Here is a 24649-nt window from a genome sequence, read left to right on the forward strand (position 1 = left end):
AAAAAAATAAAAATTAAAAATCAGGAAAAAAAAAACACTAAAAAAAGAAAAAGCCAGGCATGCTATTGCATGCCTTTAGTCCCAGCATTCATGAGCCACATAGTGAGACCCTGTCTCAAAACAAACACCAGGCTGCTGTTAAAAACATTAGCGGCTTGCTCTTCCAGGGACTTGAGTTCAAGTCCCAGCACCCACATGGCAGCTCATGGCTATCTGTAACTCCATTTGCAGGGGATCTGACACCCTCACACAGAAATACATGCAAGCAAAACACCAATGCGCATAAAATAAAAATAAACAATTACTTTTTTAAAAAAAGGTGTCAAGTGATGATGGCACGTGTCTTTAATCCTAGCACCTGGGAGGCAGAGGCAGGCAGATGGAGGCCAGCCTGGTCTACAGAGTGAGTTCTAGGACAGTCAGAGCTGTTACACAGAGGAAACAAAAACAAACAACAAACACATAACAACCATAACTTGGAGTTCAGTCCCCTTACACAAATCGCTGAGCACACTTTAGCATAATTTGTCATTTTCTGTTGAATTGTCCAACTGCCTTGAAGACATTCTATATATTATTTTCACTTCTCTATTTTCAGAGTGTTGTCAAACAACCCAGCAACCCAAAATTTAGGAGAAAAGAAACTCCATTTTCAGACACTGGTAATAGAACTAATCATAACTTTTCTTGATCAATAAAATAGGTAATTTTGTTTATCTTCTTTTTGGTTATTAGTGGGTTTTTGTTGTTATTGTTTTGTTTATTGTATTTTGATTTTTTGAGACAGGCCTTCTCTTCATAGCCCTAGCTGTTCTAGAACTTGTTCTGTAGACCAGTCTGGCCTCAAACTCAAGAGATCTACCTGCCTCTGCCACCCAAGTGCTGGGATTAAAGGTGTGTACCACCACTGCCCAGCTAGTCTATCTACTTTCTGTGTTGGGCTTCATGTCTAGAAGTAACCTCTAAACTAAATGGGTGCATACACGTGTAAATGAGAATTCTGTTTTCTTCCTAAAGCTCCACAGTCTACTACTGACCTTCAGCCTTCTGGCATCACCTAGCATGAATAAAATGCTTCCTGCAGTTCCAGCCACAGCTGTCCAGCTTTCCTGTTACGGTTGTAAAAGAGTGTTACAGGAGGGGCAGACTGCGTATCAGAAGAAAGGGTCTGCTGAACTCTTCTGCTCCAGACTCTGCATCAATGAGTACACTTCATCCACCATCTCACCAGCTCCCATCAAGAGGATGTGCTTAAACTGCTCAAGGTATGTAATCCTAAATTATGTGTTTTATTTTGCTACATGGATCTTGGTCAGAGTTTTGGTCACAGTTTTATATATTTTCATCTTCTCTGAAGATGTGTCTCCTTAGTGAGAAGAATTTGCTTCTGCTTCCAGTTCCTTTAATAGATCACTCAGAAGTAGTTTTGGTGGTTGTTGAGGTTTACAGACATTACAGGGAAGGGTGGAGAAGCATTGAGAACTTCTTTGTTTCATTTTTTTTGTTTTGTTAAATAAATGTGAGAATTATGAGCATTAATTAGTATGTTTTCAGTGCTCAGAATGTGGATGTGGTATGTCATCTGCACCTTTTTTTTTTTTTTTTTTTTGAGTCAGGGACTCAACTCTCAAGATTATTTTCTCATCTTTGCTGCCAATTCCCATAGGGTTTCTTGTTTTGTTTTGAGACAGGGTCTTACTAGCCTTTGGCTAGCCTGGAGCTCACTGTGTAGAGCGGGCTGGACTTGAACTCACAAAGTTCGTCCTGCCTCTGCTTTCCAAGTGCTGGGACTATAGGTGTGTGCCACCACGTTGGGCTACCTGCACTTATTTTAATAGGCTTACAAACCCTTGGTATAGGATTGATTCAATTCCTTACTTGGCTGATGCTTTTAATGTTGTCTTTTGTTTCAGGTACTATTTTCTGGAGGTTTCCTTAACTTTATCTTTGCTTTTTCTTTTCCCTCCTTTTTTATTTTTAAGGCTTGTTTATTTTGTTTTGTGTATGAGTGTTTTGTGTGTTTGTGCAGTATATGCATGCCCGGGGCCTACAGAGGCTAGAAGAGAGTATTTGATCCCTTGAAACTGGAGTTACAGACAGTTGTGAGCCACCATGTGGTTTGCTAGAAATCAAACCCAGGTCCTCTGCAACAGCAGTCAGTGCCCTTAACTTCTGTGCCACCTTTCCAAGCCCTCTCTTTGCTTTGTCAATCCTACAGTATTGTACTATATCTGTCGCTGGTTTTCCTTCTAGCTGTGGGTTCCAGGACACTCTCTTCAGCCTGCTTTCTCTTTCTGCAGAATCATAAGCCTGGAAGGGACATTAGAGATCACCCAATGCAGACCTTTTCTTTTGGTTTTGAGGAAACTGAGACCCTGAGACGTTAAGACACTCTGTTGCTATGTTTAGCATATATGCACTCCATTTCTTCAGCCCCAGCTTTGCTACATGTCACGGGCGTTGAAAATGACTCATGCAAGAAAGAATTTACTGTGTAAGTTGTTCTTTTAAAGCATAACAATCAGGTATGAGCAGAAATAGGAGACAACTTTAGCTTCCTCTGGAAAAAAAATTTATATATATATACATTTACTAGAAATTGTAAATCGGTTGAGAGATGGTAGTCATGCTTAGACTAGAAGAGGCCATCATTATTCATAGTAATGATCTATGTTTTTATTGAGACTTCTTAGATTTATCTTATTTTGCATGTTTAAGTGTTTTGCCTGCATGTATGTATGTGCAATACATGTTGGCCTGTATGCAATCAGAATAAGACATTGGGTTCCCTGGAGCTGTAGTTATGGATGGTTATGAAACAACATGTGGTTGCTGGGAATGAGCCCAGGTCCTCTGAAAGAGCAGCCAGTGTTCTTAACCACTGAACCTTCTCTCTAGATCCCTTATAGAGATTTGTAAACATTTCACATTCCGTAACATCTTTTTTTTCTTTCGTTCCTTTGAGACAGGGTTTCCTGGCTGACTTAAAACTCACTCTATAGACCAGGCTGTCCTGGAACCAAAACTATGCTCTTGCCTCTGCCTCCTGAGTGCTGGAATTAAGGGCATACACCACCACAGCCACAGTTGTAATCCCAAAAATTTAAATCATTTTTCAGGCCTTTTTTTAAGCTATGATTTATTTTCTTTTTATTAATACTTAATGAAGTACGACTTTGAAGATGATGTTTAAAATACTATTACAAACAGGAGACTTGTTATTGAATTAAGATTCGTTTAAGAAGCATCATTTCCACACTTCAGTATTAGAAACAAAAAGAAATTCTGAAGACAGTCATTCCAGTTCAAAATAGGCCTATTCACTAATGTTTAATTTATTTATACCACCCAATTCACACCTGTACTCAGTTATTTTTAGTTAACTGTAAGGGTCCCTCTAACATAGTTAGCTTTTTTTCCCTTTTCTTTTTGAATTTTAAATTTTATTATATTCAAAAAAAAATCACATACCAAAATTAACCAGACCCAAAGACTGTACAACTCAGTGAACTTGTATACAGTTGGAGAAACAATTGAAAACAGAAGCTGTGGAACTTCCCATTGGGTTTTATACTTTTACTGTAAGCTATATTTTTTTCTTTTTTAATAATTTAGCATTATTTTATGTGCATTGGTGTAAAGTTGTCAGATCCCCTAGAACTGGAGTTACAGTTAGTTGTGAGCTGTCATGTGGGTGCTGGGAATTGAACTGAGGTCCTCTGAAAGAGCAGCCAGTGCTCTTTAAATGCTGACCCATCTCTCCAGTCCCCAGATATATTTTTATATGCTTATCTACCGTGGAAAATTAAACCCATGACAAGCTGGATGGTGGTGGTGCACGCCTTTAATCCCAGCACTCGGGAGGCAGAGGCAGGCAGATCTCTGTGAGTTGGAGGTCAGCCTGGTCTACAGAGCTAGTTTCAGGACATCTAGGGCAGTTACACAAAGAAACCCTGTCTTGAACAAAACAAAACAAAACAAAAATCCATGGCAGAGTTAGAGCTAGAAAGTATTTTAAAAATTACCACCAATTTCACCAGAAAAGCCTTCAAATCTTAAGAATTGATTAAGCTGGGGGAGAAGGAATGGGAGTGAGGGGAGGGAAAGGGAGAGGTGAAATACATGTGAAACAAGCCTGTTCCCTAACTTGAATTAATAATAATAATAATAATAATAATAATAATAATAAATAGAGGAAAAAAAGAATTGATTAAGCTACAAATGACAAGAACTTTTACTTACAAGCTCAATGGTAAATACTGTGAGTTGTTTTCCTTGAAATGGCAGCCTTTCTTCATTTTCTTTTTAAGATTTTATTTATTATGGATACAACATTCTGCTTCCATGTATATCTGCACACCAGAAGAGGGCACCAGATCTCATAGCGGATGGTTGTGAGCCACCATGTGGTTGCTGGGAATTGAACTCAGGGCCTCTAGAAGAGCAGTCAGTGCTCTTAACCTCTGAGCCATCTCTCCAGCGCCCCTTTCTTCATTTTCAAGAAAATAGCTGCCCGATGTCCACTTCTGGGCTGTAGTTTAGCATATGTTCAAATAAAAATGTTTTGTGAAAAAGATGGCTAAGATTGCAACTCAAATTTCCTATATAGACTTTGTCTTGAGGCAGTAGTCTACCACTGATAGACAGAACAAAGTGCTTTATGTCCCATTTTATGACCGTGTTGATAGTTTTCTGTCAGCTTGACACAAGCTAGGGTCATCTGGGAAGAAGGAACTTCAATTGAGAAAATGCCTCCATCAAATTGGCCTGTAGACAAGGGCATTTTCTTAATCAATGATTGATGTGGGAGGGCCCATCCCACTGTGGGTGGCACCACCCTTGGACAGGTGGTCCTGTGTTGTCTAAGAAAGCAGGTTGACAGCAAGCCAGTAAACAGCATCCCTCTGTGGCCTCTACTTCAGTTCCTGCCCTGACTTCCTTCAGTGATGGATTATGACCTGAAAGTTGTAAGCAGAAATAAATCCTTTCCTCAGTGAGTTGCTTTTGGTCATGGCCTTTATCACAGCAGTAGTAGCAAACTAGGACAGTCACAGAATACCTTCCAATTTTGTGGGGGGGTGGGGGGGTGTTGCCTGCTTATGTGTCTGTGTACCTAGTGTATGCATTGCCCCTGGATCCAGAAGAGGGCACTGGATCTCCTGAAACAGGAATTATAGACAGTTGTAGGCTCCATGTGGGTGCTAGGGATTATCAAGGTTCATATTGAAATAACTTGAAAATATTGTTTTATTAATAATATCCTTAATTTCTGAAACTAAATTGGCATATTTTGTTTTACAGTGAATGCATGGCAGAAGGATCCCAAGAGCTCACTGCCTAACTAGCCAAAATAGTGACTCTAGCTCCCAGTTCTAGCATGGGTCAGGACAATATAGAAAGCAAGAGGGGAAGATACCTAGTATTCTGCTCTGGTCCCCTCATGTGCACACAAAACTCATGAGTTACTTCATATATTTATCATCCTATTAACAAGCATTTGTTGTTGTTTTAGAGACATTTTAAATCTGAAGGATATGAAGAATGTCCAGTTGAAGGACAGTAGCTGCAACAAAAACTTTTGTAGCCAATCTTGCCTTTTATCATATGAAGAGAAAAGAAGTCCATGCATTGCCATGTGTACTGATAGCACTTTGCTGAGGTGCAGCATGTGTCAGAAGACATCTACTGTAAGTGTGGGTGACCTTCAACATTTAGAAGGGTTCTAAGGATTCAGTTTAAATGTCGTTGGTTCTGTTGTTTTAGTCTTTGAGTAATACCTACTTTTCAGATTTTTATTCTGCTGCCAGCATGATTATGAATTGATGTAAGAACTGTGGAACTTACTGTTACATGGACTGTAGTCTGTTCTACACACATACTCAGGTGGAGTGCAGTCTCCATACTAAATAATGCAGAGAATACTAGTGCATAGAAACAGGGGAGCAGAAAGAGTTGCTATTCCCTCCACCAGGTAATCTCTGGTTTGCTATCATTGGGGAGCTCTTTGATAGTTGATGAAAATGAAAAAGACTTTTACAGTTCCTATAGGAGAACCTTTGGGTGCTTCTGAGATTAGAGAGGCTAGCCATGCTGTGGTGGACTAAATGAGATGAACACAATTACTGGTCTGATCCTGTCTGTGAATTAGGACTAATACATATCTTGATTGCTATGTGAAGCTCTGTGATCTAGTAATAATCCAAGTAGTTGAGGGTCAGAGGCAGGTGGATCTCATCAAGTTTACCAAGTTCCAGGTCAGGGCTACATAGTGAAACCCTATCTTTTTTTTTTTTTTTTTTAAGTGGGTCATTGGTTGCACATGCCTTCAATCCCAGCACTCAAGAGGCAGTGGCAAATTGATAGATCTTGGAGTTCTAGGCCAGCTTGGTCTACAAAGTGAGTTCCAGAATGACTAGAACTACACAGAGAAACCCTGTATCAAAACAAAACAGCCGAGTGTTGCTGGCCCATGCCTTTAATTCCAGCATTCGGGAGGCAGAGGCAGGTGGATCTCTGTGAGTTTGAAGCCAGTCTGGTCTACAGAGCTAATTCCAGGACAGGCTCCAAAGCAATAGAGAGAAACCCTATATGAAGGGGGAAAAAAAAAAAAACAAAAAACCCTGAGGGAAAAAGCAGAAGGATTTAAATCCTGGTGGGTGTGTGCAAATAAAAACAGTGACAGGTGCATTATTCACCTGCACAAGGAGTAAACCTCCAATTGCTGGGACAGTCTTATTCTAATCATGATAGGGGAACACAGTTCACGAATGGGCAAGTGCTCTATGGGAGTATGAGCCCTGTTAACTTTAGAAGGGAATTATTTCAATGTGGAATAAGACTGCTAGGAACCAAAAGAAAAAAGAAAAAACACCCCTCAATCGTGTTACACTTAAAGAGAGTGCTTAGCCTACCTCCCAATACCATTAAGAACATAAAACTGGCCGGGAGTTGGTGGCCCACACCTTTAATCCCAGCACTTGGGAGGCAGAGGCAGGTGGATCTCTGTGAGTTTGAAGCCAGCCTGGTCTACAGAGTGAGTTCCAGGACAGCCTCCAAAGTAATGCAGAGAAACCTTGTCTCGTAAAAGCAAAAACAAAAAACAAAGAACATGAAACTGGGGCTGGTGAGCTGGCTCAGAGGTTAAGAGCATTGGCTGTTCTTCCGGAGGTCCTGAGTTCAATTCCCAGCAACCACATAGTGGCTCTCAAACATCTGTAATGAGATCTGGTTCCCTCTTCTGGCACATAGGGATACATGCAGGCAGAACACTGTATACACAATAATTTTTCCCCCCTTGGGTTTTTCGAGTCAGGGTTTCTCTGTGTAGCTTTGGAGGCTGTCCTGGAACTGGCTCTTGTAGACCGGCTGGTCTCAAACTCACAGAGATCCGCCTGCCTCTGCCTCTGCCTTCTGAGTGCTGGGATTAAAGGCCTGCGCCACCAACGCCCAGTTTATGTTTGGGATTCTTTTTTTGTTTTGTTTTGTTTTGTTTTTGTTTCTGTTTTTTTTCCTTCTTTCTTTCTTTCTTTTTTTTTTCTTTCCTCAAGACAGCATTTCTCTGTGTAACCACTTTAGTTGTCCTGGAACTGGCTTTTTAGACTAGGCTAACCTCTAACTCACAGAGATCCACCTGCCTCTGCCTCCTGAGTGCTGCAGTTAAAGGCCACCAGAGAGATGGCTCAGAGGTTAAGAGCACTGGTTGCTCTTCCAGAGGACCTGAGTTCAATTCCCAGCAACCACATGATGACTCACAACCATCTGCAATAAAATCTGGTGCCCTCTTCTGCAGGGTGGTGCGGGTGGGAGTGGCAGCAGCGGCACAGATGGCACACACCTTTAATCCCAGCACTTGGGAGGCACACGTACAGACAGGTATATCTCTGCCTATGCTTGTGAATCTTTACCATGAAGTTAACCTCGAGCAGTGGTTTTTAACTGTGTTCATGACCCCATTGAGGGTTCCATATCAGATATTCTGTGTATCAGAAATTTACATGACAATTCAAAACAGCAAAATTACAGTTATGAAGTAACGACAAAATAATTTTATGGTTGGGGGTCACCACAACATGAGGAACTGTTTTAAAAGGTTGCAGCATTAGGAAGGTTGGGAGCCACTGTCCTAGAGAAACACTTATTGCCTCAGTATCTCAAATAGTTTAGCCTTTTCTGACTCCTTAGACCTGGCAGAAGGTTTTCTTGAGGTCATGATCAAGGATGATGTACTGAGTTTAAAAAAAAAAAAAGGAAACTATAATTATACATGTGTTCTTATTCAATAGGCTTTAGTTGTCTGGGATAATAAACCTCTTTTATGACCTTTTTTTTCATTGCATATGTGTTATTACTATTAAATGATGGATAGTTTCTGATAAACTGCAAATTGCTTTGTTTTGTTGTTGCAACTTCTACTGTCTTATTGTTTCTAAGGAAGTATAAAAAATTGCTATTGTTTGTATATTTCAGTTAAAAGCAATTACAGTAGGTATGCTTAATGTTTTTAGCGCTGCATGTGATATACCAGAAATATGAATATTATTTTTAATTTCTAAACAGAAACCACCCAGAATACTTAGATCTTTTCCTTGCAAAACACTGAAACTCTCAGATGAGATGATTGTGATTACTAATGACTTGGGGAACATAGAGGTTTTCTGCTCTGTTTGTTTTTCTTCATACAACAGTGCCGTGATGGAATCTTCGACAGGTAATACCCAACAACTCCAAAGTTCTACTAAGTACTGGGAGACACAGACACACTTTGCTTTTAATTTATAACTGACTAATTTCCATATTAGAGTGACTTAAAATTCCAAGTGAATACTGGATAGATGGCTTAGCAGCAAGAATGCTTGCTGGAGCCTGGAGAAATGACTTGGGTTAAGAGCACTGCCTGCTTCCAGAGGTCCTGAGTTCAATTCCCAGCAACCACATGGTGGCTCACAACCATCTGTAATGAGATCTGGTGCCCTCTTGAGGCCTGCAAGCACACATACATTCAGAACACTATATGTGATGAATAAATCTTTAAAAAAAAAAATACTGCTTTCTGCTCAATTATGAGGATCAAGTTCAGATTCCAGCATCCATGTAATAACATTCACCTCACAAATAAATCTTTATTTACAAAAGAAAAAAAAAGTTCCAAGGGCAGTGGTGGTGCATGCCTTTAATCTAAACACTTGGGAGGCAGAGGCTGACAGATCTCTTAAGTTAGAGGCCAGCCTGGTCTACAGAGTAAGTTCCAGGACAGCCAGGGCTATACAGAGAAACCTTGTCTTAAACAAGCAACCAAACAAAAATCCAAACAGACTGGTAATGTAGTTCAATTGTCAGAGTACTTGCTCAGCATGCATGAAGCCCTGTGTTCCATGCCCACTACTGGATAAGGTGTGATGATGCATTTAGACTGTATGCTAGGCAAGCATTCTCCAACTGATTTATAACCCTCAGCACAAAAACACTATTAAATCGTACTTTGGTTTCTGCCTGGATTATAACAAGGATTTTTGTTTACTTTTGTCAGTAAATGTTTCCATGGTACACAAAGCTTCAAAAGGAAATCTTTCTTCAAGGAAATATCCAATTCCAGTTATAAGTAATATAATGTCATTAGTAAATGATCATGTTGGCCTGCTCATGAACGCTGATCTCTTACAAGGTAAATAGACATTTGATATAAACAATGTTTTGTCATATTGTTGACTCTGTCTGTCTGTTTCTTGATAGGAAATAAGCTGCATGAGATTTTGGTACTATTAAAGTATGAAATCTTGAATATATGCTTTATTTCAACAGGTTCACTTTCTTCTATTCCTACAAATGTCATTATACAAGTAAGTTTTAGCCTAGTTCTTTTCAGTTTTAAACAGGAATGTGTGTGTTGTGTTTTCATACATAGATAGTTGTTTGTTCATTTGTTTGTTGAGACAAGGTTTTTCTGTGTAATCCTAGCGGTCCTGGAAATGACTCTGTAGACCAGGCTGGCCTTGAACTCGGAGATTCACCTGCTTCTTCTCCCAAGTGCTGAGATGAAAGGCATGTGCCACCACCACTCAGCTCTTTTACATTTTTTTTTTTTTAATTTACTTAGTAATATGTTTTGTTTGTTTGACACAAGGCTTCTCTCTGTAACATCCCTACCTGTCCTGGAAGCCACTTTGTAGACTAGGTTCTGAGATCTGAACCTGCCTCCCAAGTGCTGGGGATTTTTTTTTAAGATTTTATTTATTATTATTTATTATTTTATTTATTTATTTATTATGTATACAACATTCTGCCTCCGTGCCAGAAGAGGGCGCCAGATCTCATTATGGATGCTTGTGAGCCACCATGTGGTTGCTGGGAATTGAACTCAGGACCTCTGGAAGAGCAGTCAGTGCTCTTAACCTCTGAGCCATCTCTCCAGTCTCCAGTTTGGACCTTCCCCTCCACCCTCCACCCTTGGGTGCTGGGGATTAAAGGCATGCCAACTGACTGTTGATACATTTTTTTTCTTTTTTTTTTTTTGTTTTTGTTTTTGTTTTTCAATACAGGGTTTTTCTATGGCTTTGGAGGCTGTCCTGGAACTAGCTCTTGTAGACCAGGCTGGTCTCGAACTCACAGAGATCTGCCTGTCTCTGCCTCCTGAGTTCTGGGATTAAAGGCTTGTGCCACCACCACCTAGCTCTGTTGATACATTTTTATATATGCTATAAGGTATTGTAGCTGGAGAGATGGCTTAGCAGTTAAGAGCACTGACTACTGCCTTAGAAGACCTGAGTTTAGTTCCTAGACAGCCTCATGATAGCCCACAACCATCTGTAATTCCAGTTCCAGGGGATCCGAGAAGCCCTCTTTTTGACTCTGCAAATAACAGGCACATAAGTAGTGCACAGACATTCATGCAGGTAAAACACCATGCACAACAACAACAAAAAATAAAATTAAAAATAGAAACAAATTTTAAAGTATTGTTGCATTTTTCTCTGAGTTTTTCTTATTTCTTTTTCTTTTTTTTTAATTTTTCTTTTATGTGCACTGGTGTTTTGCCTGCATGTATGTAAGGATGTCAGATTCCCTGGAACTGGAGTTACAGACAATTGTGAGTTGCCATGTGGGTGCTGGCAATTGAACCTGGGTCTTCTACAAGAGCAGTCAGTGCTCTTAACCACTGAACCATCTCCCCAGCCCTAGACAAGATCTCACTGTGTAACTCTGGCTGACCTTGAACTTGCAGAGATCTGCCTTCCTCTGCCTCTAAAGTGCTAGATTTAAAGGTGAGTGCCACCATGCCTAGCTTCCTTTTTGAGTAAATATTTCTACTCATCTGAGTAATAATTTTTTTTTTCTAGCACACCTTTAATCCCAGCACTTGGGAGGCAAAGGCAGGCAGAACTCTGTGAGTTCGAGGCCAGCATGGTCTACAGAGAAAGTTAAAGTTCCAGGGCTGCACAGAGAAACCCTGTCTTGAGGGAAAAAAAAAAAATATTTTTCTGCATTTTATACCTAGAGCTCCTTTAAACATCAGTGCTGAATCTACATGGTGAATAATAATTGTTAATGTCTCTCATAGAGAAGTTTATACTACAGTTTGTGTGGTATTTTTATTATTTGAAAATACTTAAACAATTGTTATTTTATCATTTTTGTCCTAAGAACTCACCCAGTGAATCCAGTAGTAGTGTTGGTAATAGTGTGGAACAGCCAAGGTTTCTCCTGTCTTCATCAGTGCACGTTGAAGACACAGCTGGTCCCAGTGTGGAAGCACAGAACAACAGTAGGTCAAAGCAGGGACACAACATAGAATCTATGGAAGTAAATGATAGACCTTGTTATCCAAAGTCTACATCCACAGTGCAAAAAGTTAAAAAAGAATCACAAAGTATTAGAAAATCTTGGCGCTCAGGTTCTCAGCATTTGAACCACAGTACTAGGAATGATGTTGCATTCTGCTATTCTTGCCACTTGTTCTACCAGAAAAATTTTAGCTGCCAGAGACAATCATTTGCACCCCAAGGAACTGCTGACTGGGAGAAAATGCTAGAAAAATTCAGGAAGCATGAAGAAAGTGAAATGCATTTAAAGTCACTGAAGTTTTGGAGACAGTACCACTTTCTGGATGAAATGCCACGTGATGGTTCATCTGTTTATTCAAAACGTGTTGAGGGAAATAAAAGGTACCTAAAGCTCATCATTGAAAACATCTTATTTCTTGGAAAACAGTGTTTGCTCCTAAAAGGAAATGACCAGTCTATCTCATCCATTAATAAAGGCAATTTTTTGGAATTACTAGAAATTAGAGCAAGAGATAAAGGAGGAGAAGTGTTTCGGCGCATGAGTTCACATGTTGACTTCTATTGTAGTACCCAAGTCCAGGAGGAGATTATTGAAATAATACAGGCTGAAATCTTGCAAGACATTGTGAGTGAGATCAATGTCTCCTCAGCTTTTTCAGTAATATGTGAGGAGACAACCGATATTGCCACTAAAGGACAGCTTTCAGTGTGTGTGAGATACCCACAAAAAACCTCAAGTGCTGTTCTTGTTAAAGAAAGGTTCCTGGGGTTTGTTAATATTGAGAAGATGGCTGCAGTCCCTGTACACAAGCATATCAAAGCTTACCTCCAGCAGGTCGGGATTGATTTTAATAAGATATGTGGTCAAGCCTATGATAGTGCCACGAATTTGAGAGTAAAATTTAATGAAGTTGTAACAGAATTGAAGAAGGAAGAGCCACGAGCTTTATATGTACATTGTTACGCACATTTTTTTGAATTAGCAGTCATTAGTTTTTGTAAAGAAGTAAAAGAACTCCGGAGTACACTAAATGCTCTTAGTTCTTTGTTCAACACTGTTCGTATGTCAGGAGAAATGTTGGCAACTTTGCAAACCAGGTGCAAACTAAGTCAAAATAAAACCTGTAAAAAACACACATCACAGACGTGCTGGACAGCCCACGATCACTTGTTACTGTCTGTGACAGAATGTCTTCCAGAGATCATTGAGACACTGAATGCAGTGTCTCGACATTCCTCAGGCACAGCTGTGGCTGACCAACTGAATGATCTGTTGGTGGTGGTTACCAAGTTTGAATTTATATTCTGTTTGAAATTTCTTTATCGAGTACTTAGTATTACAGGAATTCTTTCTAGAGAGTTTCAGAGTGAAACTGTGGACATCTTTTCTTTGTTTTCAAAAATAGAAGCAATTTTGGAATGTTTATCTTCTGAAAGGAGTGACATGTATTTCAAGAGTATCTGGGATGGAGCAGCTGAAATATGTAAAAAAATTACCAGTAAGGGTTTTGAAGTTGAAAAGCCCGCCTTTCAAAAAAGAAGAAAAATTCAGAAAACAGTAGATCCTGGCAACTTGGAGAGTATGTTTTGTCCTACTGCAGCACATGAACACTATAAAATTAATGTTTATTACCAAGGTTTGGATAGTGTATTAAAAAATTTAAAGTTATGTTTTTCAGAGTTTGACTATTGCAAAATGAAACAAATTTCAGAGCTATTGTTTAAATGGAATGAACCCTTAGATGAAGCAGCAGCAAAACATGTTCAAGAATTTTATAAGCTTGATGCAGACATTATCCCTGAACTTAGATTTTACCGGCAGTATGCAAATCTCAATTTTGTTACAGATTATGGATCTTTAAGCTTCGTTGACCTTGGCTGTTTATTTAGCCAGCATGGTCTCCACAATAATATTCCTTGTATCTCGAAACTGTTACATATTGCTTTATCTTGGCCAATTACTTCAACAAATAATGAAAAGTCATTTTCCACACTGCCTCATCTTAAAAAATACTTACTTCGTACCATGGGACAAGAGAAATATACTGGCCTGGCTCTGATGGCAGTTGAACAAGAACTGGTAAATAAATTGATGGAGCCTGAAAGACTCGATGGGATTGTGGAAAAGTTTATTAGTCAAATGAAAATACATACATAGACTTGTAACTTCAAACTCAAAAGAAGTTTGTGTTTTTATTGGAATCCTAATAAAGTTTTGTTTGTTGTTTGTTCTTTAGAGATAGTCTTAGTATGTTGCCTGGGCTAGTCTTGAATTTGTGAGCTCCTGTGACCTACCTACTTTTTTTTTTTTTTTTGACCTACCTAATTTTACCTCTTTTTCTCCTCTTGACAGACTGTGTGTTAAGGCACATGTATATTTTTTTAATGTTTTTTTTAAAGATTTTATTTATTTATTATGTATACAACACTCTGTTTCCATGTATATCTGCACACCAGAAGAGGGCACCAGATCTCATAACGGATGGTTGTGAGTCACGGATAGTTGTGAGTCACCATGTGGTTGCTGGGAATTGAACTCAGGACCTCTGGAAGAGCAGTCAGTGCTCTTAACCTTTGAGCCATCTCTCCAGCCCCGGCACATGTATATTTAACACAATTACTGAGCAGCTACTACATACCACGTACCAGCTACTATTGTAAGTACTGGAGATACAGCAGAGAATTAGGACTCTGGAGTCCAATGGAACTTAGCTTTCTTTTTTCTTCTTTTGGTTTTTCAGAACAAGTTTTCTTCATGTACACTTGACTGTCCTGGAACTAGCTCTGTAGACCGGGCTGGCCTTGAACTCACAGAGATCTACCTACCTCAACCTCCTGAGTGCTGGGTTTAAAGGCATGCGTCACCACTGCCCAGCTTATTGTGTACTGGTAGAGACATGGAGTGGCTTTGAGCTTAAGGTTTGAAATACAGGGTGAAGGACTAGGCAGTGGTGACCCTTTAATATCTGTTTTAGCGCATTCCAAGAGGAAGGAGGGCTGGGAAGTAGAATTTTAGCAAAGCTGGGTTCAGCTTTGGGTCTCTTACCTAGCTGCCTCATTTTAAAGAGTATAGGGAAGAGTGGAGCTGTGGTGGCGCACACCTTTGGTCCCAGCACTCTGGAGGCAGAGGCAAGAGGATCTCTGTGAGTTCGAGACCAGCCTGGTCTACAAGAGTTAGTTCCAGGACAGACTCCAAAGCCACAGATAAACCCTGTCTTGAGCCCCCTCCACCACTCCCCCCAAAAAAAGAGTAAAGGGAAGAAGTTTAAACAGGCAGTATCTGACCATCATTCAGGAGCAGGGAACTCATTCCAGGTTCTCAGAGAACCTTCAGCAGTCCAACACTTCATCTGACCCAAGACTAGAACCAATTCCATGGGAGCTACAAGCCCCTAGAATTGCTCCTTGACTGTTGTCTACTCCTGAACTGCACCTGTGCTGGCAAGTGCATCTTCAGCCTGCATGTCCTCGGGGTGAGTGTGAGTGGACAGTTTACTGGTTCTCCAGTCATGGTCTGGTTAGCCTCATATTCATTGCCCAAACTCACTCATCCCCTGTGGTTTCTGCAAGAGGTCTTTTGCTCTGTTGTTAACCACCCATTCTTCACTCTGAGGTGTAACACATCCTGGGTTCATTGACCTTCATGGACTTAGGTAAGGTGAAAACCCAGAGATCCTTAGCTATGCAGTAAAGGTGAGCATCTCGGACTACTAGCAAGAGGCGTGGGCAGGCAGGCACAAGGCTTATGTCTTCAGGTGTGAGATCCTGTGGCGCTCCAGCATGCAGGAAGGGGCTCTAACACTTGGGGTTCTAGGGCTGGTGACTGGCATGGGGACAGAGTTAGAGAAAGGCCATCATGTATTTCTGACACTAGGAAAAGCAGCTTTTAACAAGCTACTAGGATAAAATGCAAGAACAGCCTGGTCTACACAACTAGTTCAAGGACAGCCAAGGCTACGCAAAGAAATCTTGTCTTAAAAGGGGGAAGAAAAAAAAAAACAAGAATTAACTTTACCCAGCCACATAACACTTAGCACAGTCTTTTCTAGGATACCTAATGTTGAAGTGGACATAGTTGTTGAGGTCATGTACCTCTTATAATTTCATCAAGGCCTGAGCATACTTAAACATTCCCACCTTGTCTATCTTTTTGCATTGTTCACTGTTTGCTGTTATCATTCCAGTGTGCTCATTAATAGCTGCTTGTTTGAAATAGAGAGTTGACCTTATACTGAATGTTTATTCTCTGTACTTTTATTGTTTGATCCTTGGAATGTAAGTCCTTAAAGCCATGAATTTTTCTCTGAAGTCACCTCTTCCACATGTAATTTTTAGTTTTGATTATCTGATTTCCATCTCATCAAAATCAAAAGATTGGTGATTTGCTTTTTTTCCAGGTATTTGGTTGATTCCCCTGCACACCTTCTGGAAAGTAGAGCAAGTATCTTTGTTAAGTACCTATTTTGTAACATAGTACTTTTCAAATTGCTTTACATTTAGTGCTCTTAGCCACCTGGGAAACAGGTTATTGATTGGGGCCTGGAAAACTGTTAGGAGCACTGGCTGCTCTTCCAGAGGACCCAGGTTCAATTCCCAGCCCATGTGGCAGCTCACAACTCTCTGTGACTCAGGAATCTGATACATTCACACAGACATACATGCAGGCAAAACACAATGCACATAAACCATTAAAAAGATTTACTTCTTTAAAAGATCTAAGTAGGGGCTGGAGAGATGGCTCAACGGGTAAGAGCACTGACTGCTCTTCCAGAGGTCCTAAGTTCGATTCCCGGCAACCACATGGTGGCTCACAACCACTTTGAATGAGATTTGGTGCCCTTTGCTGGCATGCAGGCATAAGACTGTATACATGATAAATAAATAAAATCTTTAAAAAAAAAAAAAGATCTAGGTAGGACATAAACAGGTAGTCCAATCATGGCGTGATGGCTCATACTCCCAGCACTTGGGAGACAGAGATAGGAGGATCATTTGAGTTCCCAGATTGCCAGGACTACATAGACCCAGTCTCTAAGTAAATTAGATTGATTTATTTGTGGGTATGGCCATGAACCATGTGCCTGTGCGTGTGTGTGTGTGTGTGTGTGTGTGTGTGTGTGTGTGTGTGTGTGTGTAGGTCAGAAGGTTCTTGGGGGGGGGGCTGTTCAAGACAGGGTTTCTTTGTGGCTTTGGAGGCTGTCCTGGAACTAGCTCCTATAAACCAGGCTGGTCTTGAACTCACAGATATCTGCCTGCCTCTGCCTCCCAAGTACTGGGACTAAAGGTGTGCGCCACCACTGCCTGTAGCCAGAAAGTTCTTGTTTTTATTAGCACATCAAATGAAAGCAGCCTTCAATTTTGCTATTTCTGATATGTGGCGGGGGTGGCGGGGGGGGGGGTAACAACCTTATGTAAATGGAGACTTTAATGTTCTGCCCAATCCCACAACTGCTTTTAAAAATAACCACTCATAGCTGGGCAGCTGGGGTCTTGGGCCTTTAATCCCACCAGGGAGGGAGACAGAGGCAGATGGATCTCTGTGAGTCCAAGGACAGCCTGGTCTACAAAGCAAGTTCCAAGACAGCCAAAGGCTATTACACAGAGAAACCATGTCTCAACCCCCCCCCAAAAAAAATCAGAGGTTTAATGTTAATTTTAAAATGTTTGGCCAGGCATTGGTGGCACATGCCTTTAATCCCAGCACTCGGGAGGCAGAGGCAGGCAGATCTCTGTGAGTTCGAGGCCAGCCTGGTCTACAAGAGCGAGTGCCAGGACAGCCTCCAAAGCCACAGGGAAACCCTGTCTCAAAACACACACCTCACCCCACCTCACCCCACCTCACCCCCCAAAAAAGAAAAAAGGAACCCACTCACAGGGCTGTAGGGATTAAACAGATGAATGCATTGAGAAGCATTTCTGAGCACATTATTAGGACTCAGCCCTTGTCATTGGAACCCATTTGTCACCTTATCTTTTCACTAGCTTTTAAAGTATTAGCAAAATGAGTCTTCAGAGGAAAAGCAAGGGTTCCCGTTCTATTGCTTTAAAATATTTACAGCTTTATCCAAATATGTCAAAGCAATTAGAATTCTGTGTCTTGTCCTTGGAAATTATGAGTCAATTGGTCTGGGGCAAAGATCATGAAACTAGTTTTTAAAGTCCCATGGGTGCCAGCAGTGGTGACACAGGCTCTACAGATTAAGTTCCAGGGCAGCCAGAACAACACAGAGAAACCCTGTCTCGAAACATCAAGGGGGGGGGCAGAAGAGATTTCAGTACTGGAGCATTGGCTGCTCTTCTAGAGGTCCTGGGTTCAAGTCCCAGTACATATACCACCTCACAACCTTCTATAACTAGTCTCTATACAATCCAATGTCCTCTTCTGGTGTGCAATGTGCATGAAGACAAAGACCCCTCTTTAAAAAACAGTTCAAGGCCATCCTCTACTATACAGTGAATCTGAGGCCAGCCTAAGATGCATATGCCTTTAATCCCAGAATGTTGAAGGAAGGCCTGGTCTATATAGAGCTTCAAGACCGTCAGAACTACATTGAGAGACTCTGTCTAAAAACAACCCCAACAAACAAAGCCAGGAAGAGATCCTTTTAGTAAATACCAGCATTTGGGTGTCTAAGGGTGTCTAGCTGAGTTCCAGGCCAGCTTGAGCTACAGAAAGCAAGTTTATCTCAAAATCACACACACACACACACACACACACACACACACACACACACACACACACACACACGGGAATGTGTTGGGGGGATATTATTTTAAGGTGTGTTACTTTTGTTTATGCTGCATCTGTTTAACTCTGTGAGGCTCTGTTACTGTGCCTGTCTAAAACATGGGATGGTGTAGTAGAGAGCAGAATGGCCAATATTGAGGGAACCGCCAATATGGAGGCAGAACAGAGAAATAGGTGGGGCTGGCTGGCAGAATAAATATGAGGAGAAATCTGGGGGCAAAGGAAGGAGTAAAGAGAGAACAAGGGGAGGAGGACATCAGGGGCCAGCCACCCAGCTACACAGCAAGCCACAGAATAAGAAACAGAAAAGTATACAGGAATAGAAGAGAAAAAGTCTACAGGCAAAAGAAAGACTGGATAATTGAAGTTAGCAGTTGGCAAGAGGGCTGGAGAGTTGTCTCAGTACTTAATAGTACTGACTGTTCTTCCAGAGGACTCGGGTTCAATTCCCAGAACCCATATGTCAGCTTACAACTGTAACTCTAGTTCTAGGAGATCTGATATCTTCAACCCAAAGCACATAAAATAAAGATTAAATAGATTATTTCTTTTAAAGGCTGGCAAGAAATGAGCCAAGCTAAGGCTGGGAAGTCATAATTAAGAATAAGCCTCCATGTATGATTTATTTGGGAGCTGGGTGGGAGGTCCCCCAAAAAGCCAAAAAAGCAAAAACATCACACAACAGGAATATGCATGGATGTACATAAAAATCTGTACATTTAACTTGTTTACAAACTAAGATGAACCCAGTACCTAGCACATGCTAAGCACATGCTCTACAACTGAGCCACACACTTCCAGCCAAACATATACAATTTTTTTGTTTGTTTGTTTTTCGAGACAGGGTTTCTCTGTGTAGCTTTGGAGCCTGTCCTGGCACTCGCTCTGGAGACCAGGCTGGCCTCGAACTCACAGAGATCCGCCTGCCTCTGCCTCCCGAGTGCTGGGATTAAAGATGTGCGCCACCAACGCCCGGCTTAAACATATACAATTTATGAATCATTCACTCATAATACTACAGTGAAGCCAAGTTACAGTGTGAACTGAATAGACACTTGGGCCCACCCTCTCTTCCTTCCTTTCCTTCCTTCCTTCCTTCCTTCCTTCCTTCCTTCCTTCCTTCCTTCCTTCCTTCCTTTCTTTTTTGAGACAAAGTCTCCGTGTAGTTCTGGCTGTCCTGAAATTGCTGTGTAGACAGATCTGGCTGGCCTTGAAGTCACAGAGATCGCCTGCCTCTGCCTCCTGAGTGCTGGAATTAAAGGCGTGTGCCAGCACATCTGACTACTACCTGTATTTCTTTTTCTTTTTTCTTTTTTTTTTCTTTCCTCTCTCAAACAGGTTTATGTAACAGCTCTGGCTGTCAACATGTATTTCATTCTTTTTAGCTTATATGGAAGAATTTATTGAGGAGGAGGAGGTAAGAAAATAAGGGAAGGAAAGAGAGAAGATAGAGACACAGACACAGAGAGAGGGAGAGAAGGGGGAGGAAGACAACAGCCAGGAATCTGTCTGCTTCTTCAGAGTTGGTGGAACAAGTAGCATGTATTTCTTTACCAATGATAATGCAAAAACATGTTTCATATATGTCTTATTTCTTAGAGTCATAGTTGATGGATTTCTTTTTTAAAGTTTTTTTTTTTTTTTAGATTTTTATGTTCTGCCTGCATGTATTACTGCAGGCCACAAAAGGGCACCAGATCTTATTACAGATGGTTTTGAGCCACTATGTGGTTGCTGGGAATTGAACTCAAGACCTTTGGAAGAACAGGCAGTGTTCTTAACCTCTGAGCCATCTCTCCTGCCCTTGATGGATTTCTTAGTTTTCCCCAAAAGAGGGTCTGAGATAAGGTCTTGGATTTTAGTAGTTTACATGGGTGGTGATCCAAGGAAACAGAAGCAAAGAAATGATGGAAGAAAGAATGGTAACAATCCAGTGGAAGATGTTAATGGATGGGGTTCCCAACCAGTCTGGAAGCAACTAGCCATCAGGACCAGGGCGCCAGGTGCAACCATGGAGATAGCCCCAAGAGATAGCCGGGCTCTGCTGCAGGGAGCTCGCTGAAGCACTCAAAGTTCTCCCAGGGACGGTAATTCTCTCACATTTCCAGGTCCTTCCTCCAACTGTCTCTCCAGATCAGGAAGAGAATCTTCCACTAGTGTCATTACAGGATGTGAGCAGAGGGCAAGCAGATGAGGGTTTACACAGGGACAGGAAAGCTGAGGTCAACTGAATGAGTGCCTTACAAGGGATGTAATTCCAGAACAGCCCAGCCTGGTCCGTCTCAGCCCCGCTGCTTTCTGCCCTTTAAGCCTGAATCACTTCATTTGCCAGATTCTCCTAACAATGTGTGGCAAGGACTGAGCTGAGCACAGATTAGCTGTATGATGATAATGACCTGATGATTGGCTCAATTAGACACCCTCAAAGAGTAAAGATCAATCATCACTCAGGATAGTCTTTTAAGATTTTATTTTGTGCTGGGCTGTGGTGGCCCATGTCTATAATCCCAGAGCTCAGCATGCAGAGGCAGGTGGATCTCTGAGTTCGAGGCCAGCCTGGTCTCCAGAGTAAGTTCCATGACAGCTAGGACTCTTACACAGAGAAACCTTATCTCAAAAAACAAAACAACAGGTTTTACTTTGGATGGATGGATGGATGGATGGATGGATGGATGGATGGATGGATAATGGTTTATCTGCATGTGTGTATGTTTATGGTAACATGCATGTCTGGTGCAGGAGGCCAGAAGAGGGTTATGGATCCCCTGAAAATGGAGTTGCAAATCGTTCTCAGTAGCCATGAAGGTGCTCTGAATAGAGCAGCATCCTCTGGAAGAGCAGTCAGTGCTCTTCACCACTGAGCCATGGCTCCAGATCCTTGTTTTATGTACGATGTAGGTGATTCAGGCTTGAGTTTGATTCTATTGAATATATTCTGGGGCAGAAAACCGATTTACACAAGTTGCCCTGTGGCTTACACACACTTTCTCTCCAAATAAGTGTAAAAAAATTTTTTCTCTATAAGAAATGACTCCTTGCCAGGGAGTAGGGGTGGGGGGGGTGGTGCACGCCTTAATCCCAGCACACGGGAGGCAGAGGCAGGTGTACATCTGTGAGTTCAAGACCAGCCTGGTCTACAGATCGAGTTCCAGGACAGCCTCCAAAGCCACAGAAAAACCCTGTCTCAAAAAACAAAAGAAAAAAGAAATGACTCCTTAGATAGTACTAATTACAACAGTAATTTTATTTTTCTTGAGGTCTTGAAAGTTTCCTGGTCATTATTAAGGTGTCTAAATAGTTGTCATCAGAAATTATGCATAATAGAATTGGCCTACTTGTTTTGTAGAGAGGTTTAACTGAGTCAAGTAGAATAATTTCAGGTGGTTCTTCTTATAGCTCTCATTATTTTGTCTTGAAAATTATGCTTCTAGAATTTTTTTAATCTATATGCCTCTTGATTGTAAATACATTTTATAGATATTTTTTATTTGAGCTGGAGAGATGGCTCTAATATTAAAGGCTAGCTAGGTCATCCAAAGCATAAGATTTTTATTTATTTCTATGTGTATGGTTATTTTGCCTTCCCGTTTTGTTTTGTTTTAAGATTTATTTATGTATCTGTGTGTGTGTCTGAGTCTATGCTACATGAATACAGGTGTCCTTAGAGTGTAGGAGAGCATCTTATGGCCTCATTGGGCACTGGCACATTGATGACACATACCACATACATGCAGGCAAGACTCCTACACATAAAAAAAAGTCTGGGGGTGGTGGCACATACATTTTACTCCATACTCAAGAAGCAGAGGCAAATCTCTGAGCTGGAGGCTAACTTGGTCCACATAGTTTCAGACAAGCCAAGCTACCTAGTGAAACCTTACCCAAATAAATCCATCTAAAAAACAAAGGTGGCCAATGGTGGTTTTAGATTTTTTAGAAAGATGTTTTGTTTATGTATACAGTGTTCTGCCTGCATGTATGCCTGCCCACCAGAATTCATTATAGTTGGTTGTGAGCCACCATGTGGTTGATGGGAACTAAACTCAGGACCGTTGGAAGAGCAACCAGTGCTCTTAACCATTGAGTTGTCTCTCCAATACCTTTTAGAGCATGCGTTTAATGCCAACACTGGGGAGGCAGAAGGCAGGCAGATCTCTGAGTTCAAGGTCAGCCTGATCTGATCTGAAAAGCCATTTCCAGGACATCTAGGACTGTTATACAGAGAAACCCTCTTGAAAAATAGTCAATTAGCTATGAAATTGGAAAGATAGGGATGGGAGAGATAGCCCAGTAATCAAAGAACACTGGCTGCAATGCCAGAGGACCTGGGTTCAATTCCCAGAGCCCACATGGCAGCTCAAAAGTGTCTAACTTCAGTTCCAGGAACTGACACCTTCGTATCAATGCACATAAAACAAATTTTAATAAAAATAAATTTAAAGAAATGTAAAGGGGGAACTTATGTTTAAATGTCATTTTAAATGCTACCACAAATGAAAAGAAACCAAGTATTTGCTTTATTTAAAAATAAATATATATATAAATAATGGCTGGGGGGTGGTGGCCCATGACTTTAGTCCCAGAACACAGGGGGGAGTGTAAGGTGGACCTCTGGTCTACAAAGCAAGTTTAGGACAGACAGGGCTATACAGAGAAACCCTATTTCAAAAAAAAAAAAAAAAAGTCACTAGGTGGTAATTGTATGCCCCTTTAGAAGCAGAGGCAGGTAGGTATCAGTGAGTATGAGGCCAGCCTGGTCTACAGAGTTCCAGGACAGCTAGTACAGTTACACACAGAATTCCTCTCAAAAAACAAGTCAACCTTAGCTGGGCATTTGTGGCGCACGCCTTTAATCCCAGCACTTGGGAGGCAGAGGCAGGTGGATCTCTGTGAGTTCGAGGCCAACCTGGTCTCCAGAGAGAGTGCCAGAATATGCTCCAAAGCTACACAGAGAAACCCTGTCTCGAAAAAAACAAAACAACAAAAAAGTCAAAATATAGGTCAATAATGCAAGATATCAAATAATGGTGGAAGTGAGCTGGGACCATGGCTTCCCAGGTAAGACGGTTGCTTGGCAGACACATGAATTCCCCAAAACAAAGCTGGCTAGCATAATCAGGAGACTAGCCATATTAAGTTCTTGGTTTCACTGAGAGACCTTGCCTTAAAGAATAAGGTTAAGTAGTCTCTCTCAGTGTATTTTATAAACACAATGAAATTTTATAATAAGAAATGTTAGGGCTGGAGAGATGATTCAGTGGTTTCCATCCTTTTCAAAAGTAGTTGTGGGCTGGAGAGAAGGCTCAGGAGTTAGGAACGCTATTTGGTGCACGCCTTTATTGCCAGCACTCAGTTCAAGGCCAGCCTGGTCTGTCTATAGAGCAAGTTCCAGGACAGCCAGGGCTACACAAAGTAACCCAGTCTCAAAAGAACCTGGGGGTGGAGGGTTACTGCTCTTCCAGAGGACACAGGTCAATTTCCAGCATGCACATGGTTTTCACAACTGTAACTCCATGAGAAACCTATGTCCTCTATGGTATCCATGGCACCAGGAATACACTTAGTGCAAATACAAATACAATACTGTTCTGGAACTATGTAATCTAGGCTAATTTTGCCTCTGCTTCCCAAGTGCTACCCCAAAAAAAAAAAAAAAAAAAAGGGACTGCGAAGATGGGTTAAGAGCATTTGTTGCTCCCAAACTAATTTTTAGTTCCCAGCACCCCACTATGAGCAGATAACAGTCCTTCTAACTGCAGTTCTAGGGAATTCAAAGCCCTCTTTCCACTTCCTTAGGCAACTGAACATATATGGCATACAGACACCAAAACAACTATCATCAGTGTATGATCGGATCTTGCTATGCAGCCTAGCTTTAGGGAGGGAGCTACATAGCCAAGCATTAAAGTATGCTTATTCAGAGAAGTTGAAAAATCAAGTGATTTAGCTGGGCATTGGTGGCGCATGCCTTTAATCCCAGCACTCGGGAGGCAGAGGCAGGCAGATCTCTGATTTCAAGGCCAGCCTTGTCTACAAGAGCTAGTTCCAGGACAGCCTCCAAAGCCACAGAGAAACCCTGTCTCAAAAAACAAGAAAAGTCAAGTGATTCCATGTCTCTATCCCT

The 24649-nt window shown here is 41.2% G+C and overlaps 1 protein-coding gene across 1 annotated transcript; it reads left to right on the forward strand.

Annotated features, from left to right (window-relative positions):
• Window positions 1-1071: 1071 nt before the first annotated feature.
• Window positions 1072-13935, forward strand: Zmym1 (zinc finger MYM-type containing 1). Its single transcript, XM_027399315.2, has 6 exons — window positions 1072-1265; window positions 5513-5687; window positions 8557-8707; window positions 9527-9661; window positions 9799-9836; window positions 11638-13935. Exons 1-6 carry the CDS (start codon window positions 1072-1074, stop codon window positions 13933-13935), a joined length of 2991 nt encoding a protein of 996 aa, XP_027255116.2.
• The last annotated feature ends 10714 nt before the right edge of the window (window positions 13936-24649 follow it).

The sequence above is a fragment of the Cricetulus griseus genome, chromosome 2, assembly GCF_003668045.3.
Source record: "Cricetulus griseus strain 17A/GY chromosome 2, alternate assembly CriGri-PICRH-1.0, whole genome shotgun sequence".
Classification (NCBI taxonomy): domain Eukaryota; kingdom Metazoa; phylum Chordata; class Mammalia; order Rodentia; family Cricetidae; genus Cricetulus; species Cricetulus griseus.